Source organism: Armigeres subalbatus, chromosome 3 (assembly GCF_024139115.2).
Source record: "Armigeres subalbatus isolate Guangzhou_Male chromosome 3, GZ_Asu_2, whole genome shotgun sequence".
Taxonomy (NCBI): Eukaryota; Metazoa; Arthropoda; class Insecta; order Diptera; family Culicidae; genus Armigeres; species Armigeres subalbatus.
This window is the reverse complement of record NC_085141.1, coordinates 198,437,666-198,458,520: the sequence shown is the minus strand read 5'-3', so window position 1 is coordinate 198,458,520 and position 20,855 is coordinate 198,437,666. Positions and strand designations below refer to the sequence as shown.

Below are 20,855 nucleotides of genomic sequence, written 5' to 3'. Positions count from 1 at the left end.
CTTGTCGGCCACCCTGGCCCCTGGCAGCTCCACAAAGGGAGGCCAGGAACTTGGGACGTGACGTGGGAGGAGCCCCGCGATGATCCTCTCCAGCATATCTGGAGACCGCTCTGTAGGGGCCATCGCCCCACGTGTCTTGGCCATTACTACCCTATAGGCGTCACCCCATGGATTCGCGTTGGCACTTTGACACAGGCCCTCGAAGCAGGCTTTTTTGCTTGATCTAATCTCAGACTTTAGAGCGGCTCTAGCAGCCACGAATGCCACCCGTCGTTCAACACGCTCCTGTGTGTATGTGTGTGTGTGTGTGTGTGTGTATGTGTGTGCACAAAAGCTAAGAAAAACTTTAGACAACTTTTCTTATAGGATTACAACCGATGAGGATTACAACCGATTTCCTCGCAACAAGTTTCATTCGACAGGGGGCAAAGCCTAGTTGATCACTATTGCATTTGATAACGATTTACCGTTGCGTTTAAAAGTTATAAAGAAAATGGTACACCGAACCATATTAGCACCATATAAGGTTGGTGTCTTGGCTAAATGCGAGAAAGGCAGTATCACTACTCGGTGAATTAAGTTGGTTTTTTTAAAAGACAACCATCTCAGTTTTTGAATCTGTTTTTCCCTCCCAGGTTCAACACCAAAGTCCAACCTGAAACCTACATCAAGGAGGTAAAAATCTTCAAAACAGAGATGTATGTATTTGAAATTATTTTCAAAATCACTTGAATAAAGTAGCAACAAATCGTCAAAACAAGCGATAAGAAACAGTGAAAACCACTTTTACATATTTGGTTAATTGTAGCTTCGCATTGTAGCATTGTACATATGTTCGAAAAAATCATTTTCAGATCTTTTGATTTCCTAATACATAGGTAATTGACATTTCTGCAGCCAAAGACGAGATGTAAGGGCTAGGACCAGTAGGGTGAAACGTCTGCCTACCGCGGTACAATGACACTCTACCCAACATCGTTTTTGGTACTTCTGGCTTTGGTACTCAGCCTCATTTTGGATGATTTGCTCGTACGTAAATAGTGCTAATTATTGATAATTAACTTTTCCTACAAAAACTTACGATTAGTCAATGTTTATCAAGCCTTTTGTATTTGTAAAACTTTTTTTTGTCGAAAAACTCTCGTGATTTACCTTGAGTTGTATTAATATAGGGTGTCCCAGAAAGCATAAGCACGTTATACGATAAACTTTTGGGTGGAAGATCATTATGCAAGGTGAAGTTCGGTTACAAGATGCTTTTACGGGACCAGTTCAACATTATCCGTGCTGGTAAAGTATTGACGATGTTGATAAGCTAGTTTACTTAGGAACATTCTGTATAAAAGCAATGATTTTGTAAAGAATTTGTAAGTGTGGAATTCTCTCTAATTTATTTGCAGCGATTGATACAATAACAGTTGATGTGTGGAATTCTTGTAGCGGCGGCTACTGTCCATTATCCGCAAGCATCATAACCAAAATACTTCCCAACAAACAATTTAAGCTGAATAAGCTAGTTTGTTAACTGAAGAATCCTATTTTTGTCTGTATAAGCGTTTTATTCGTTTACAATGTTTGTTGGGTATTTTGGCCGGTTTTGATAACAATGTCTTACGCGATGTACACGGTAATCTGGTACAAAGAAAAAAGAAATGAATCCGTACTCAAGGAGATGGATTTTCTAAATCATTCCCAGGAAATTCCTATTATAACTTTTTGTGCTTTGACAAAGGCACATTTGTGAAGGCATATTAAGGAACCGGACTCCATCATAACTTTGAAAACAAGATTGAAAATGTAGCCTAATTCATTGACAAACGGTCCGTTTAGAAGCTAATGGGTACCATCTGATCAAAATCCCACTCCTTGGCGTACGATCAAAAAGATCTCGGAAAAGTGATACTGAACTGCAGTAAAGCATAGTGAAGAACTTAAAAGCGAAACAATAATCAATTATTCCAAAAAAAAAAAACAAAGTCACAGTGTTATTTTGAAATCGTGCGTATACTTTTTGAGATATCCTATAATCACGTTTATACAATAGAGTTTCATGAAGCGACAAAAAATTAAAAGTAATTTAGAAAGCAACTTATTTTTCTTTGAAATTTTTAAATGTAATCATATAGGGGGAAAGACGGCTTTGGCAGGTTTTGTTCTATTATTGGCAGGGGGTTTTTTATGACTGACTAGACTCAAATTTGGCCTAAACATTCTTTGCATATCAAAGAATATTGTGGCCAAATTTCATAAAATTTGGTCGACAAAAACCCCCTGCCAATAATAGAACAAAACCTGCCAAAGCCGTCTTCCCCCCTAATCCGAGGTGTTCGCTTAATCCAAATAGAGATAAATTAGTATATGTTTTACATTTTGTTCATTCGTTTTATAACTTTAGTAAGTTCTGAAAAGTTGGTGGAAAGTTGATTTCTGGGGGGAGACAACATTATCGCATACTGTCAATAGGAAAGACTTGTGCAATCTCCAACGTATTGCAATGTGGCTAAAACGGATTTTCGTTCATTTCTAAGCATCCCTAAGCAAGATCCCTAATTATATAACAGTCGCCTAAACTAGCGTTGTATGCCTGTATTATGCAATTCGTACATTAGAGAACTTATAGATTAGAAGCTCGAGGTGCTGTTGTCCGATAGTCAAATGAAATTTTACAATAAAATGGTGCGCTGCATATAATGTCAAAAACTAGTTGATTCTCTTACTTCCATAGTGGATGTTGGGTTTCAGTTTTGTTCCCTGCATACCCTGGAGTTTGAATAGCACAATAGTAAAGTAGATGTTTGATATCTATCGTGAAAGAATTTATTATTAGTAGTTGAATATTGTAGAACAAAGGATGTTAGCACAGTTGATGGTTACATTTCAACTTAAATTGTTTTAAACTTGTTTAAATATACTTGTGGGTATGTTAAATGCTATTTTTTCATTAAACAGAGTTTCAGAAAAAAATCCCAAAAATAAAAAATAGTATTTTTTTTGAAAATGTTTTGTATATCAGCCAAACCATTTGATGGTCTTAATGGGATTGTTTCACGTTTCTGATTTCTTTCTTGGCAATTTCCCATTTTTTATTCAGTTTTCCGCGAGCGGTAATGACCGCCAGCTTGCCTGCGGCTTAGTCTCTGATCTGATTTGACGTTTTTGGAGGTCAACTGCACCCACCGCTCCGAGCATTGACTTCTCCAAATGAATGGAGGTGTGCGTGACTTCGCTGTATTCCTGTCAATGTGTGCTGTCTTCCTCCAAAAGTATTCGTGATATTTTTGCCGCAACTAGATTACCACCCACTTTTACTTTATATATTCTATACAGTGAGGTTAGTGTACGAAAAACTGCGCTTGGAGAACTCAATTGTGACCAATGGTGTATATAAGAAGGTGCTGATGTAGTGAATTGTACCCTTCTTATATGCCACATTGATCAGAATTCTTGAAACGGTGGGTGTAGTTGACCTCCACAAACGTCAAATCAGAGACTAACTCGCCGGCAAGCTGGCGGCCATTACCGCTCGCGGAAATCTGGATAGAAATATTCTAATTCTTCTTCTTCTTATGGATCCTGTACACCTCCGGTGGTGCAAAGGGCCGACTTGAAAGATCTCCATCCTGAGCGTTGCCCGGCTATCGCTTTAACCTGTTGCCAGGTTAGATTTCGGTCGACTTCTTTTATTTCTTTATTGAGGCTTCGCCGCCATGAGCCTCTGGGTCTGCCTCTGCTGCGATGTCCCGCTGGGTTCCAGTCTAATGCTTGTTTACAGATTCTAATTCTTCATGGAAATTTTATTTAGCTGCCATTTCAATAATAAGATTCCTCAGCGGCATCGATCCAAAGACAGTTTATGCTTTTAATGTAGTACACGCTATTCCGATTCTACCCAGTTTAGGGTAAAAGTCAATCAGTTTTGTAAGAAGGACAGCAACCCATTTTTTACTAAACATGCTTTTACCTAAAAATGGGTCAGCAAGTCTATTGAATGGACTGCGTAAAGTTTACCTAGATTAGGATTCGGTTAATTTTGAGGACATTGAAAAGAAACATACAATTTCATGCGTCGAATTCAGTAGAAATGGCTCTTATCAAGTGTTTCACTATTCTTAACTTACCTTCTCATGCATTCGATGAAAAAGAACGGATTTTCATCGGGGAGCATACCTTTTCCGCCATGTTGTCTGACCGAAAATGGTAAAGTCCAATTTACCAAGATTTGGAAATAATTGGCTCAGACTCATTTTAAAGTTTACCCAGATTTTAACAAATCCTCAGAGGTCGCCAAAATGGGAAAAATCTACCCAGTCATTGGGTAATCTCAGAATACCGTGTATCACGCAGATGAAGCCTCGACTAAAACTCACACCAAGAGTCGTGGTTCTTTTCTATTGAAATCTTTGGAAAAAAAACTCTTGGGAATGAAAGGCTAAAATGAATCCCGTCAGAATCAAATTTAAAAATTACTACAAGAGTTAAGAAGCATACAGTCATCAAAGAACAAGCAAACACTAGTGTAGACTTGAAATACTAGAATAGAAAGTAGGCGGGAACGCCATCTTGCTTCTAATCGAACCGTCAAAATTGGTTCCAATATCTTCCATTTTCTTATTGTTCAAAAATAATGTTATTTTTCAATAAACTTGCTGATTTTTAGAATAACTGATCAACTGTGTTAATTTTCTTTAATACTAATTGAATAGCCAATAGAACATTATTTGTCAATAAAATAAGAAAAAAAAAACAATAGGAATATTGTGTACCCATCAAAACTATTATAAATCTTATATCTAATAAAAAAAGTTGCGACCGAATAAAATGTGTAAATTGAGTATTTATATTACGATTGTATTTTGGAAACTCGAAACAGCTACGCAATTAGACGCATTAAAAGGTAAATAATAATTGTATGACCCTAGTAAAACTATAAATAACGTTATTTTTAGTATTGAAAACCCAGTGATGTCTAATCCATTTTTTGGAATAACAATGCATGAAATTTAAATAATTTTCACATTCTTTTTATAAGTTATCGTATTAGTTCTAAAATGTGCAATGTATTGCAATATGAAACAGTACAAATTTCCTCAAATCCAATCCTAAAATATTACTGTAATAATATAATATTCATAGGAAAATTATAGAAATACTTTCCAAAAGAACATGTGCATGTAGCATTTAAAACTCACCAACAATAATTGCTTTTACCTACAGGCTGTACAATACAACTCAGATTCATGTACGATAAGTTATAGCATGATAATCTCATATTGTTCCATACATTTTATCAATGGACTTCTAAATTAAGAGCATGTAGCATATGTTGCCCGAGCCGAACAATTTTCCAGTCTTATTATTACTACTAAACTGACCCATAACTCATAATAGAAATGTAACATAAATTCCTAACATTTTTTTTATTTTCTTATTGTAAATAATTCAAATCGTTTCCTTTTTACCGTTTACTTTAATGAAGCATGCGTGTGAATGATTGAGAACAAGTATCTGAAGTGAGAAAATGATAATGAAAATAGAAAGCAAATTCAACACAACAGGAATTGGAAACGATTTAGACACCTTCATCTCACAAAGCATGTATTTGAAAGAATATTTGTTTGTCACAATAAATATTTCTTTTTCGGGCTCCTATATGCGTTTGTCGATTACGTTTTTGACTTGGCAATAGTGTTACTATTATGTTGGATTTTGAATTCTAATTTCCCATCAATTTATCTATTCCTAATAACGACGATGAAGTCCTCATGCAAAACCCAGTGTGTTTATTATGTTACATGAGTAATTTACTAACACAGAAAATACTTACTTGATACTTGATGGGCTACGGCTCGATGAGCCTAAGCCAAATAGAGTACCGTTTTCCATTGGACTCGATCCTGGGTTAATAGCTTCCAGTTGCCCTGAATGCTTTAGTCCCTTTGGCATCCTCAGGTCCTCTTCAACTGCAAAAAAGCCATTTTGTACGTGGCCTACCACGAGTCCTACAGCATCTCCCGGGTTCTCTACTGAATACTATCTTTGCTTGACACTTTTCCGGGATACAAACAACGTGTCTAGCGTACCGTAGTCTACCGCGTTGTATAAGCTTAACAATTTCTTTCGCTTCATACACCTGGTATAACTCGTGATACATGCGACAATGCCAGGTGCTATTCTCCTGTTTACCGGTGAGCATTGTCCGCAGCCCCCTAACATCCATATTTCATGGATGTATTTATCAGGGGGGAGTAAGCCTGTCATCCACGAACAAATCAAGCCTACCTAAGATGTATTATCCGGGCCTCGCCGCTTGGAAAAGGCGGGCCACCCTGGGCCACCCCGCTTGGCAAGTGTAACATTTTACGAACTGGAATCTTGTAGGATATTGGTTAACTCACACTACTGCTGACTAACAAAAAAATTGTGGGATTGTTTATTTACATTTGCTTCATACTACATGCAGAGGCGGCGCGATGCGCCGCATATTACCCCCCTGGTATTTATAAAGACACCGTAAGAATCAGGGTAGTACACAGAGCGAATTATTTTTTTTCGTTCGCAGACTACGGAAATTTAGCTGATTACGAATTCCAAAACAAGCCATATTTGCCACTGCAATACGCCTTTTTACTTCGCGGATTACATCATTGGAGTTCCAAAGTATACAAATTCTCCTACAACCCTAAATTATTCCCAATCCACCTCCCCTAATGAACCCATGTTGATTGCCAGCGATCATGTGCTTTGTTTTCCGTGTATCAATCCACTCTGTCTTTCTTAAAAGGCACAAAACCCATTTCCCTGGCAACTCACCTACCACCGAATCAGCCGTATAAGTTGCGCCGAAAAATCATGTGCTAGCATATATTACCATAATTCGATTCTATTTAGTGTATATCTTATCCGCAGTCAGTTTTTCGATACTGCATCCGTAATAAAACCATGTAGCCATGCTAAGTTTAAAAAGGCCAATGAGAACGTCTAAACACCGTCATTCAACTAATATGAACAAAAAGGAAGAAGAGCCCTATAAGAAGAGTAACGTCAAGTGTTACGTTTGACAGGTCTCCTGCTCGTTTGGAATGCGCATTTGTATGAAACTGACAGGCGATTCTGTTCCAATTCTGACACTTGACGACACTGTTATTATAGTCACTGTAAAAGGAAGTTAAACAAGTTAAACTTCAACTTTTGGCAAGTCAATTGAATTCAACTGAGTAGTTCAATTTATAGATAAGAGGAATATGTAAATAAGCGAAGATAATTCCTCTGTCTCCAAACGAACTGTCAAACGTGTCTTTAAATAAACATGACGTCACTATTTCAATGAAAATATTTAGGGGTATGATGTCATATGCGCCTGGTACCCGGTCAGAAAACGAACTTAACCATGCTTTTGCTTTTCTATCTACAGTTCAATTCACTTTCCCGAGCTAAACGTAGCATTAAAGTGACTCAAGGAGGCACTACGCACCGTGTTATTTTTCCTATATCTTTCGTCTCATTCATACTTACCACCTCGCAATTTTAAACATGCAAATTTCTTTTAATTAAAGTTTTTTATTGCAATAGATCAAGCTAAACGCGTAAAAAGCGGCCCAATGTTCTTTTTCAAAGTCATACCTGGTGTAAATAAAAAGTTTCGCTTCGCGAAATAAATGAATATGGTTTGATGATTGATCGTGCTTCCCGCAGGACCATAATTTAAATCCCGGCTTCGAAAAACTAAATAGTTATTTAAAAGTTTAAGTAGATCAATGATTGGCAATGACGATCAGTATCAGTTAAGAAATAGTAACAAATTCTCAAAATTAAAATTTTAAGAATTAGACATTTACAGGACTTAAAAAAAACCTTTACGGATCATCGTAGGCTTATTGAAACTTCCAAATATTCATTGACATTCAAGGGCTTTTATAGGAATCCGTTAAATCTGTCCATTAGTAAATACTATAAGACTACTATACTACAATACTATAAGATAATGATACTATAAGACTATCGGTCATGTGCCGTTATTCATGTATTATATTTATAATGTAATGATTAAACCACTCAGGCAGACCCGTACCGTAGACTTACGCGACCTCAGCGAAATCTGTATTAGGCGCCCCTTTTTTACTAAGGAAAATGAAACAAGCAATATTTTACATTTGGAGAACTTTGAATCTTACCTAAAGTAAGTGAGAAAAAAAGTTTCAGTGGATTAAGGACAATCCTCATGGAATCCAAAACTAAATGTTTCGTGTTTTCAAGGGCACAATACTCAATCCGTAAGCAACGTACAACTGTAATTTTTATAATTTCAGCTTTGATGCTTCGCATCATGCGTGGAATGATAAAAATGACAGTTGTGCGTGTCTTCCGTTTTGAATGGGGTGCCCTTGAAAACGCTTTCAGCTTTGGATTCCGTGAGGATTGTCGTTAAAGGTGATATGCAGATTACAGCCTTTAAGAATTTATGAGGAAAATGAGACGGACGGACGGACGCAATGAGAAAACAGAACTGTGCAATAAAAATCCTATTCGACTAAATGCTGATGTCATATTAGAAATTTGGGGACAGTACTCGTCGATAGCAAATCCTTCCGCACGCGATGGCATATGAGCAAGTCAAACCACCTTCCTTTTGCCAGTGGAGATATATCAGCTTCCACACTGATATTCTTCCCTCCCCCTTCATACGGGAGCTTGGCAGAAGGAAGGTCGTGCGATATGTGCCATCACAAATATTGCCCTCCGCTCGCTTTCAAATGGACTTCTATAAAAACATTCTTCATGCCTGCCGTATCCTAACGGAACTATCAATTCTATACTTTCGCCTCTAATGCTATCATGAACATGTACGTCCAAGTTTGGAAGATGATATTAGCATTTCCATATCATTGTAAGTCGTTTAACTTCACGTAGAAGTAACACACACGAAATCATTAATTTAGTATTTGCAAAATATAAAAATAGTCTATAAAAAATCCAAAACGGGCTGAAGGATCATTAAAATTGCTGTAAATGCTTTTTTAATGAATATTATCAACTCACACTCATTCTTGCTCTCAATTGAAGGAACTGACGTACTTTAAAGTACATCACGAAGAAGCATGACAAAACATATAAAGTTTTCAAATGTTTTAATGAAAATATTGTAACGAAGAAAGAAAGGTTCAACAACACCAACTAAATTAATATTTTCTTTAAGGTTTCTTGTAAGTATGTAACCTATGTTCGAAATGATTTTTTTATGAGCTCTGTAAGTCCCTGTATACTACACAGAGAGTGTGCTTTTGAGAATATCGCACTTTCGTTTTGAAAGTTGTTCATTTCTTGTAACTTTGAGTAACGAAACATTTACTCTGAGAACAAATTTCAAAGTTCTTTCTGTCAATGAAACATAGTACTATTGAAAGCTGAAATTTTTTAACTAAGAGGTAGAAACTTCTTAAATGAATTGTCTTCATTCTCTTGGTTTGGCAACTCCCGGCGTTTCAATAAAAAAAATCAAGTGCTCTTCAAGATTCAGACCTTCCTTCGATGAACTGAATGGAATAACAGGTAAATATTTCAAGACGCTCTACTTTGCAATAAAAACTTCATGGGATTTTCTTTTATTATGGATCGTCACTGGCCTCAGAAAACAACAGCGACAGAAGATAAAATTTTCACGACGAAATCCCGTCGGAACGCTGAAAATCGAACTGCACCAACTAAAAGTTGACCGCCGCCATCCAGAAATGCAACTCAGATTTTATGAAAATGTATAACTGTATAGAAAGTAGGCCTAATAATGATTAAAATGATAACAAAATAAAAACAAAATTACAAATTCTATATAAATGTTTTTGTTTTTAATTTGGCAATTTAAAATTTAAAATACGCCTGTGAAATTGAGAGTGAATACAACTTGTTGTTTTAAAAGTACAGTCAACTTTCGCTCGTTGGGCTAAACTCGTAGCCCATCTAGTGAAAGACTTTCGTTAGTTGGGCTGAGATTTCATCTGTCAAATCAGCGAATACAATAGAAATTCAGAGCTGCCAACTGCGAAAAAGAAAAAAAAACTGTCGTTGATGTCACAATTTGACGTCCACCTTCGTTTTAAGGCTGCCCCAGACCTAAGCGATTTCATCGCCGCGACGGCGACAACTAGTCGCCGCGATTCTTTCGTTGGGTCGCTGCAGGCAATTTTCTATCTACGCTTCCATACCAATGGCGACAGAATCGCTGTCGCCAAGCGATAGAATCGCGTCGCGACTGTCGCGTCGCGTGTGTTTGGGGGAACCTTTAAGTGGGCTACAGCCCAACTAACGGACGCCCAACTAAATCGTAGCCCATCTAAAGATAGCCCAACGAGTGAAATTTGACTGTATCACTAGTTGATTCTAATGTAAAATTCACCTTTCGCATTAAAAGGAGAATGTTCTCCCTGTCATACGTCTTGCCAAGGTGACATTTTTTGCAATGGTAGATTAAACAATTCTATACTTTCTACTGAAAATCATTAACTAATTTTCTTAATTTTACTAACGTTTCTTTTAATTAAACTCTAATTAGACTTTAATTAAACTCTACCGAACATATGGAAGATTCAATCCAAAATACGGCATTTTGTTTTCTAAAGACTAATGCACTATTAAAATCGTCCGAATAACTATGGGATTTACAAGATTCTAACTCTGGAGTGGGTTTTTCGTTAGTTTGGACAAAGCTGGGCCAGAGTTTATCTAGATCAAGATAAAAACAAATATGGAGTGAAATGGTTTATGGTTGAAGTCGCCATCAGACCTATGTAAATCCAGCTTTTCACAATCGCCATAATGGCGGCTGCTATAAAAAATCTGACATTAACTGCTAACTCCAGACACTGAATTTTAATTTCTGTCTAAGCAAGCACAGATGTCCTTCGTTGTCAATGACTATATTTTTTTACAGATGTACAAGATTCCACGAACTGCTTTTGAAGTAAAAATGACTATTGAGTGGATTCCTCCTGTGCCTCAACAGCTTGGTGCATTATTTGTTTCAGACATTGCAGATGAATCGGTGTGGGCGAAACTATATCAAAACTTTCACCCAATTAGCAGCTTTTTCATGAATACAAAATACCTTTTGCTAGGAATTTTGTTTTCAATCTTACAGAGGATATAGTTGTTGAACAGTCATGAATTAGTACGTTACACCGGTCCGTCGGTTAAAGGAAGATATTCCCAAAAGATGATACATCAATAGATACGCTTCTATCGACTGTTCCTGTTCTCCTGACACAAGCGAGAGGCGTACTGCCCCATGAGACCTGTTATATAGTGGGATGCCATGAATAGCATACTAATTAAGGTGGTTATACAACAAAGCCACAAATCGGCCATCTTGGAAACCACGTGCTTTTTCTAGTGATTTTTCAAGAGCACGAATTGAAAGAACCACAACGCCCATGGCGATGAAACATCCGTAGATCGTTTGCTATCTAATGCTAAACAATCGACTTTAATTTCAGCATTATACAAAAATTATTATGCTAGATTTGAACTTTTGATAATAGGAGTAGAAAACCGTGTGGTGAATTCGAAATTCACCACATGGCTTGATTGTATAATCACCTTAACTTCTTCTTGTCATGAAGTATGTTGAACTCGATGTTGAACCTGGACTGATTATAATGTTCTTGTCAGTTATTAGATCAGGTGAAGGGTCAGATTTTGTTGGTTGAAGGTTAAACTAAAAATCCAATTCAGGATACGAGGAAATAATGTATATAAACTGGAACAGAAAACATATATCCCATCCAAAATCCTGCTGAGTATATAAACATTTCCCGGCATTTGAACAATTTGTTAAAGATTTTTTTATTTTTTCCCAACTGGGTGGCAGGGTATGCTGAAACATTTAATCAAAAATAACAGTATCTTTATTTGGGCGATTCTTTCATTTCAGCGGAGGTATGTTCCAAATTTTGGACTGTCATTGGCAATGAAATATTTCAATGCTTGATAGACGAAAATTTCAGTTCAGTGTCTGGAAGCAAGTAATGTCAAACTTTTTATAACGAAAGAGTACCAAATCGCCGGGGTATAGTGATATATGATGTACAATAAAACACTGTCTGACTAGTTGGAAGTCCGAAACGTAACTGACCACGAACGCTCGGCTAGTATATTATTTTAACTTTCAGATATCATTCGATACCACAGTTTACTTAGAAGGATGCTATGCAACAGATCTTTGGAAAGCCTCAAATTCTCTTAATATTTAATTTACAAGTAGATATTTTCATAAGAATGCTTGATTTTAATTAGAACAATTCAAGCTGCTTTTGAAAGCACAAATACAAAATTATTGGATATTTAAGAAATTCGAAAGTGATATTTTCACTATCTTCTTGAATATTTCATAAAATTAATCACTTATGGTCACTTCACTTCTGCGTATCAACGGTTTAACCCTCCCAGGATACCAGAATTCATCATTATGAGCGTGCGCTTAGACCTTCTCAGTTCCACGTCGATGTCGTCTTTTGATTCTTGTTTCCGCTTTCTGCTTCGTCTTGTCGGCAAGGGCGAAAACCGTGAAACCTTCCAAAGCCTCAGACACTTGATCATTACGATCTCCTGAACTAATTGAAGACTCTTCGATCCTCGTCCTTTGCCGATTTGTCGACTGTTGTTGGTGTCGTGTGGAAACCGTGACGTTGGGTCTATTATCGCTTTCGGTGTCCTTCGCTATTCTCAGTTGACCCCGAGGCGCCATAGTTACCACGTTTCCAAGCTGTAGCTGAAAGGTATTCAGAGAGAACCTATTTATAGAAGTGACCCTTAATCATCTAGGGTAAGGGGAGGGGGGGTTATGGGTTTTATACCATAGCTCCTCACCAGCCATCAATTTGTCAAAGGGATCTCCCAATACTTTAGTATTTACCGAAGCAATAGGATTTGAACTAGTCTTGTCATGGGCAGTTGTTAAAGAGAATTGACTTTTATAGCCTTATGGATTTAACAAATCTATCCAAAGTTTTTGGTTTGTACGTATATTGGCTGAAGGAAATTTCCCCTCTCTAGTCATATTGTAATTTCTGTAATTGATTAAAATAGATTGATATGGTCTTCTAAATTCAATTCCCCTATTTCAGGCTCCAATAAAAAAAAAAATCAATACTTCTTTAACCGTTCTCACGGACCTTTCCGCCTGGCCATTGCTGGACGGATTATAAGGAGGGCTCTTTAATACCTAAATCCCTTGCTTTTCTAGAAAATTTACGAACGAAAATGAATTGAATGGTGGGCCTCCATCTGATACTAACACGTATGGTAAACCAAATCGTGCAAAAAATGCTATATTTTTTTCGCTGTCCGTGCCATTCCGCATCCATTCAATATCAACCCGTTTTGAATAACTGTCGACAGCAAGAATGTTTGCCGTTGAAAAAAGAAAAAAAAAACTTGTGTATTCTACTAAAAGATTTAATCGTGGGTATCCATTAGGATTCAATTTTCGGTTTCTGCACTATTATCATGCTGTTGCATACCATGACAGTGCCCCACAAACTTCTTAATATCCACATTAATACCAAACAAATAAACAGAATATCGTGCTAAACGTTTCATTTTAACTATTCCGGCATAGTTTGGGTGCAACAGCTTCAGCACCGGTCTCTGCATTACTGTGGGTACTATAACTCTGTCTCTGTACAACACAAATTCCTCAATAAATTCCAATTCGTGCTGGTTTACAAAAACATCCATAAAGCATTTATCCATTTTCTTTGGGCAACCATTACGCGTAAATGAGATTTTTTATTTTTTTTATTCCTTTATTTATTTGATAGGCACTCTGTGTTACTTAACCGCTACTGTGCCGAGATCTACTGTGGTATTCTGCAGCCAGAATCCACACAGAATCTATTTTTAGATTTTCCATTATTCATTGTTGTTGTCGTTGCCGGTCCATCTCGTCGTGAGTCCATTGTGTTCGTTTTGTCCATATCGTGTATCCAATGATCGTTGTATTGTCCGGTTGCCATTTATCCGGGTAACGTTGGAGGAATGCCTCCGAGAAGAACAAGTTGTCAGTCGTCATCAGGCAGCCGTGACGGTGAAGCGTGCACCCCAATACGCCACCGCATAGGCTGCACATCCGGCGACTGACGAGGGTTTTGGTGGAGGGGCTGGGAATCGAACCCATGACCATTCGCTTGAAAGGCGAACGTGTAGCCAACTACGCTACGGGACCCCCCCCAAAAATGAGATTATGTTTTGCAAGAATTTGTCTTTTTTTGTTGCCCTAGCCACCGCTATCAAATCAATGGGGAAATCCTTTGAAAAGTTTATACTGCCATTCATCAAATTTCTAGGAATATTTTATTTTAAGGGAAAACGCGAACAGAAGTCCGCATTACCCATTTGCGCCGAAGGTCGGTAACGTATTTCAAACTCATATACATATTGCTAACTTTAATATGTAGCGTTGAAGCCTGGTGACGTAGATGAAATGCTGGCCATTTCTACCGAAAATTCCTACAAGTGGTTTGTGATCCGTGAATACCATAAATTTTTGGCCGAACAAGTATTTATGAATTTTTTTTATCACGCACACCAATGCCAATGATTCTAAGTGGAGGATTGGGTATTATTTTTGCGCATCATTCAATGTAAACGAAGTAACAAATATTGGCATTTCTACACCATCAACAACGTGAGCTAACACTTCCCAAGCCCATATCCAGCCAGAAGCATCTGAAACTACCACAATGGGCTTTTTAGGATCATAAACTTCTAGCAAAGGAGCCTTCAATAAACAAGTTTTGCTTATCCATGAGACATTAGTCCTCATCATATGTGTTGTCCCAGACAAATTTGGTAAAAATTGATTAACCCAAGAAATGATTTTAGCTCTGTCACATTCTCTGGCACTTTTGCTTTTTGTGTCGTAGCAATTTTATCTAGACAAGGCATTAGTTCTCTTTCAGTCAATGTGTGGCCCAGGTAAGGTAAGCTTGATACAAAAACAATACATTTATCGAGGTCTACCTTAATATTAAATTCTTCCTGTTTCTTCAATACCACATAAAGTGTTTTCTTACATTCCTCAAAATTTTTACCTGTGATGAGAACATCGTCTAAATAGCATGATACAAATTCAATACCTTCTAACACCTGTTCCATTACTTGTTGAGATATCGAGGCGCTCTAGGACGCCCCCTGCGGCAATCTGTTATAAATGTATAATCATTTGATAGTATTTATAACCATAAATTGTCTAGATCTTTTCGTTAATGCCAATTGTGTATATGCCCCTTCTAAGTCCAACGCGCAAAATACACGACATACAGCCAATTTTGCAAAAAAAAATTGAGGGACGGGTAATGGATATGTATTTGGTATAATCATTTTATTTATTGACACCTTGCAATCAATTACAAGATGAATGTCATTATTTTTTTAATCACGATAAGGCCGTTACAGATATTTAATTAACATTTTGCCCTACACTGAAAACCAAAACCACCCAAAAGTGTTTCGCTCAAAACCGCACTAGGTAGTTTGCCTTTAATCACATGTACAGTCGCGATTCGCTGGTTGGGCCACGACCTCGGCCCAACTAACGAATTCGGTTTTTAGTTGGGTCAACTGACAGCCATTTGAACACGTGTATTTCGACTTGAACATCACAAATGATGTTAAGTGACGCCCAATCCCGTTTTCCGTGTTTACAACCAGCGGAGGCCCAACTAAAAAGTGACCTAAGTATTAAGATCCCAACCAGCGAATCCCGACTGTAAACAATTTATCCAAAGCTGAGTTTAATTTATCCAAAGTGGACCTTAATCAACTCAAAATTGAGAATATTGAATTTACTCAAATTTGGGTTATTGGGCTGAGCAATCCCGGTGAGGTGCTTGCATCTTGCTCTAGTTTTGAGAACAATCATGGGAAAGAAAGGGAAAATTACCCAAATTTGGGTAATTTTTTTCTGCGGTGTTCTCATCAGTGCGTAAATTGAACTTAAATTTATGGTTGATTTATCAGTCCATGTACTGGTCTCCGAAAGGTGAGGGGGGGGGGGGTAATAAAAAATATACATTAAAATGAAAAAAAAATCAAAAAACTCCTCGGATTTGTTAAAGAATGTTTTGGAAATCCTCAAAATTATCCCAATTTTATTTTGTTGCCCCCTCAAAATATTTTTTTTTGCAAAAAAAAATCGAGGGGAGGGAGACAAAATAGTTTTTAAATTTTTGTATCGGCCTAACTACAGGAGACGCCCATTCGCTAGTTTTAATAGGAGTGATTGCCTTTTCCCTTTCTAGTCAAATAATCCTTTACTAATAAAACTTTCTCCCTTAACCTGTAAGGTACGTCATATGCCTTCCTAAAAATTGGAGGCCCTTCCTTAATGACCAATTCGGCCTCAAACACATTAATCAGTGTTGAAAAATCTTTAGTAAATACATTTGAAAATTATCCTCTACTTCTTTTACAAACGCATCACTTTGCGAATCAACCAAACTGTTGATATTAATTGAGTCAATAAAAAAAATTACCAGCCCTTTCCAGCCATACGTTCAACCAAGTTCTCCCCAACAATGGAACAAACTCATAGCTACAATTCAGCACCAATAGCTGCACTTTTTCCTCTTTTCCTTTAAGTTTTACATCCTCATCTATTTCGCCTTCAACTACAGTGTCGACCCGATTTTGTCACTCCCCGATTTTGTCTACCCCCGATTTTATCACGTCCAGATTTCCGAAAACCTCATTAATAAAGACAATTTAAAAAAATGCGTCCCGATTTTATCACGTTTTCGACCCGATTTTGTCACCCCAAAAAATGTTGCAATTCTTTTTTTTTGTAAATATTGCTTTTCTCACCGAAGACTACCGTGCAAATTTGTCGAAGTACCAAAACAAATGCTCACACGTCGAATTGTATAGAAATTAGCGAAAGCACAATCCCAAAACATCATTATTGCACCTTTTTTCACACCCCAAAAGCTCTTTCTTGCAGTTGAGACGTCATCCATATATGGAGAAACTGGTGGGAACATATTTTGGTGGGACAATATTTTCTGCATGGGAGTCGAACACGGCGCAAAATTTGCAATAATACCACAAACAACATTGATTTTCATGAAATAACTTTCACCGCCCGTAGTTTATTACGAACGATTTCTGAGTACCTGGGAAATATTCTGTAAGCAATTTCGACAAGAAACAACGGGTACCGTTCACGCATTTTGCCTTTCCAAGGCATAAAATGATTCATTTTTGTAGAAAGAATTCAAAAATTGGAAATATTTTTTTCCAATTTTGTCACATACCCTGTTTTATCACCCCAAAATTCACCAGGGGGGTGACAAAATCAGGATATTACTGTATTAGCTACGAACCATTCACGACAATCAAATTCTCATCAATGGCCGTTTAAAATGTAAAAAGTACTGATTTTTATCCATCACCGTTACGGCCGACCCACAATCAATTTTCATTTCAATTAATTTTCATTCAATTTCAGCCTGCACAAAATCACTAATTCTGTTAATACAAAGTAACATCATACACTGCAAATAACCTGAATCGTCCTTGTCTTCGTCGTCCGTCCTTAAGGCCACCTTACACCTCGGGAATTTGGTCCGCGGATTTTTTCCCCATGTATTTTTGCATATGCGATGTTTTCGGAATTTGGGCACGGAGAATAAAAATCCCGGCCCCCTTTAAAATACACGGGGACCAAATTCCGGCGGAAAATTTTCCCGAGGTGTAAGGCAGCCTTTAACCTCGGAGCTGCTGCTGCGGTCTCGATCGATTCTAACTTTCAAGATACATATTTCGCTTGAAACCCGCAAATTTACTCTCAAAGTTCAATGTACACGTTAAGATTTTCTCACATTGAATCATCATTATGTTTATCTTTTAAAAATTAATTTCAAAGATTTCATCGATTTGCTGCAATGCATAAATTATTGTACCGATCGTAAAATTAAAGGCTCCCCCAAACACACGCGACGCGACAGTCGCGACGCGATTCTATCGCTTGGCGACAGCGATTCTGTCGCCGTTGGTATGGAAGCGTAAATAGAACATTGCCTGCAGCGACACAACGATAGAATCGCGGCGACTAGTTGTCGCCGTCGCGGCGATGAAATCGCTTAGGTCTGGGGAGCCTTAAATCATGCTGTTCACTTATCGAAATTCCTCGATATGTTTGAAATGACACCAAATAACTGAGTTTTGTTAAAAATCAACTATAAATAGTATGAGTTGATTTACACGTGTACTCTCTCAGCTACGCTCAGAATGCTCACAAACTCTCTCGATGCGATAGATACTTTTTGACAGCTTGCGATGGAGATTTTTTGACAATCGTTTTAACTCTATCCGCAGCTCCCAGTCCTTAACTACTGCATACGCTCACAAAGGTCCTGACTTGGCCGTCCAAACTCCTCATCGTTTGCCACCTCCGTGAAATGAACTGCGTCACGCCTTAGATTCTTCAGTCTGAAGCATTTACGCTTAATATGTCCCTTGATGCCACAAAAATCACGGTTTGTATTCCTTCTCCATTCCATCGATCTAAAATTATTACCGTGCTCGCCTGTTCCTTGCTCTCTTCTGCCAAATGAACCCCTTCCTAAAGGCGTATTGAACCCCAGTGTACTTTTTACTAAACCTCTGTTATTACGGGATTGTCTTGAGTTATTGAAACGATATACTGCCGCCAGCTTCCCCAATGCCTTACCATTAGGAGAGTGCATTGAAGCTGTAACGCATTACCTACATCTTTTAACCTTCGAGCGTTATTCCCGGCCATCTCCCACGTTGTACAAATCTTTTCAGCCGATACTAGCGTCAAATTTTCTTCATTAAATAAGCATTGCTGAGCCATTTTATCTAGCACTTCCGCTACAATCTATTTAAAATCAGCAAAACCACAAAATTCAGCTTGTAGTTTAACCGATAAAATGAAATCTTCAATTGACTCGTCTGGCTGTTGGACACGATTGTTGAATTTGTATCGCTGTATCAAATCGGTTTCAGTTTTGTCAAATATGGATTTTAATTTCGTTGCCATGTCTTCGTAAGTAGCATTCGTTAACCCGCCATTGGGAAACAATAGTTTAAGTTCAATGAATACAGCTGGGCCGCTCATTGTAATAAGATGGGCTTTTTTCATTTCATCAGCCACATTGTTCACCAAAAAAAATAGCCAAGGCGTTCAATCCAATCGGTAAAAGAGTTTCCTTTACGGAATGGCTCCATTGTAAGAGAAATGTTAGTTTGCGCCAAAAAGGCAAAAAGTAAATTTGACTCGTTGACTGGTTGTGATAAATTCCCCAAAAAATATGAAAAAAGTTTTGCTTACCGATACCGAAGAATGCTGTCGACCTTTGTAGCACACAGCCGGACCTTCTACCCTTTGGCAAATGTAGCTTAATAGAATGGGTAGCTGGGCAGAACAAGGAACAAGACAATATACCCAATTCGTATTGTCACCGTTGGCGCTTTCGCCTAGAGGGATTAGAAAGAAAAGAAATTAATTGTTTGTAAAAGCAATTGTTTCTTTCAATGGCTAGGACAACTTTTTCTTTAGCCACCGTAGTCCCTTCGATGTTTGATCTCGTGTCTCTCTAGATCAATATAAAGAATAGCCCGTAATTCAAAATGGTGTCTTATAAATAAATTTGACAATTTTAGTAACGTATTAGTAGCGCTTGTTAATATGCACACAACTAATTAAAACACCGTTAACTGCAATACCTTTTGACCACTGGTTTATCCACCAAACTAACTGCGCTTGCATAAACGACGGACACGCTACGTTGGCGTGGAAAGCTGGATAGATTATGTCTATCAGGACAGTGGCTTCGCTATCGCAGCCGCGTCATTCTATTTAACTTAAAACCAATCTGGATTTGATTATAATGTTTAAAAAAAAACAAAAAATACATAAAATGCACTGCAGGCTTTCTTTCTCCTACCAATTAATATCGTACCGCTTTGACTCAAATCCCGACCAGACTCAAATTCCGAACACACGATACATTTCGTTATAAAACTGTAAATCACGGCAGGCGTACACACGCCCGTTTCAAATCACTCAGAGACTGAGTGAAATTGTATTGCCGTCTCTTTTTTTCCCACGGAAAAGTTACTCAATTTTCGTAAAAAGTGGAACTACTCAAATTTTGAGTCAAAGTAGGCTCTTTGTGTAGCAATAATCGACAAACGGCCCTCCCGTAAATCGAAGGTGGAAGAAAGAGTCAGCAAAGCATGCCCCAAGTAACAATCAGTTACCACAAATAGACATCATTGTCGAACTAGCGTTTAATTAAAGTATTCGTAGCTGAACAATATGTAGTATGGAATAACAAATTGGGCAAACATTGTTGACATTTGTAACCAGCTTCTGTTCTGCTTTCAGCTATGTATCTGAATAATACTTTTATAAACGCTATTGACTTATATCTTTTTAAATCGAAATGTATATTGAACAACTAGCTAAATACAAATAACTTAAACTTGCAAAGTTTATGCTGTTCATCGAGATGCATATGTTTAAATAATTTGTTTTTGAAGCATCGATCAAACGTTTGAAAACTCTATTACAATCTACGCACGAGCATGAGTTTATTAAGAAGTCTAATAATTGACGTTATCAGAAAACATCATTGCTTCTATATTCGATTTCAATTTTGTTTATTTATATAATTTTGAAACGTTGAATAAATGTTTGATAATTCGCTTATTGCAATAACAACAATGGCTTTACTTAAACGTTGTACGAACGTTTATTCCACTGTACAAATAAATTTATCTTAGCGGACTTATTCTTTTGAAAACATTTTGCACTTTGCCATTCACTAGAGAATAAATTA

At 37.5% G+C, this 20,855-nt stretch overlaps 2 protein-coding genes across 11 annotated transcripts in view; one reads left to right on the top strand and one right to left on the bottom strand.

The window, feature by feature from the left end:
• Nucleotides 1-20,855, top strand: part of LOC134225408 (regulating synaptic membrane exocytosis protein 1) — a 160,242-nt gene that overhangs the window by 74,970 nt on the left and 64,417 nt on the right. The gene's annotated exons all lie outside the window — the stretch shown is intronic.
• Nucleotides 12,095-19,931, bottom strand: LOC134223731 (uncharacterized). Its single transcript, XM_062702919.1, has 3 exons — nt 19,738-19,931; nt 19,343-19,488; nt 12,095-12,757 (listed from the first exon to the last, which is right to left on the bottom strand). The coding sequence occupies exons 1-3, from the start codon at nt 19,778-19,780 to the stop codon at nt 12,467-12,469; spliced, it is 480 nt and encodes a 159-aa protein (XP_062558903.1). The 5' UTR covers nt 19,781-19,931; the 3' UTR covers nt 12,095-12,466.

Excerpts from the sequence above, each read along its gene's own strand:
- LOC134223731 (XM_062702919.1), bottom strand. The coding sequence starts at position 19,780 with ATGCAAGCGCAGTTAGTTTGGTGGATAAACCAGTGGTCAAAAG. Across the intron at positions 19,489-19,737 it reads GATAAACCAGTGGTCAAAAG|GCGAAAGCGCCAACGGTGAC; the intron begins GTATTGCAGTTA and ends TAATCCCTCTAG. Across the intron at positions 12,758-19,342 it reads GACAGCATTCTTCGGTATCG|CTACAGCTTGGAAACGTGGT; the intron begins GTAAGCAAAACT and ends AATACCTTTCAG.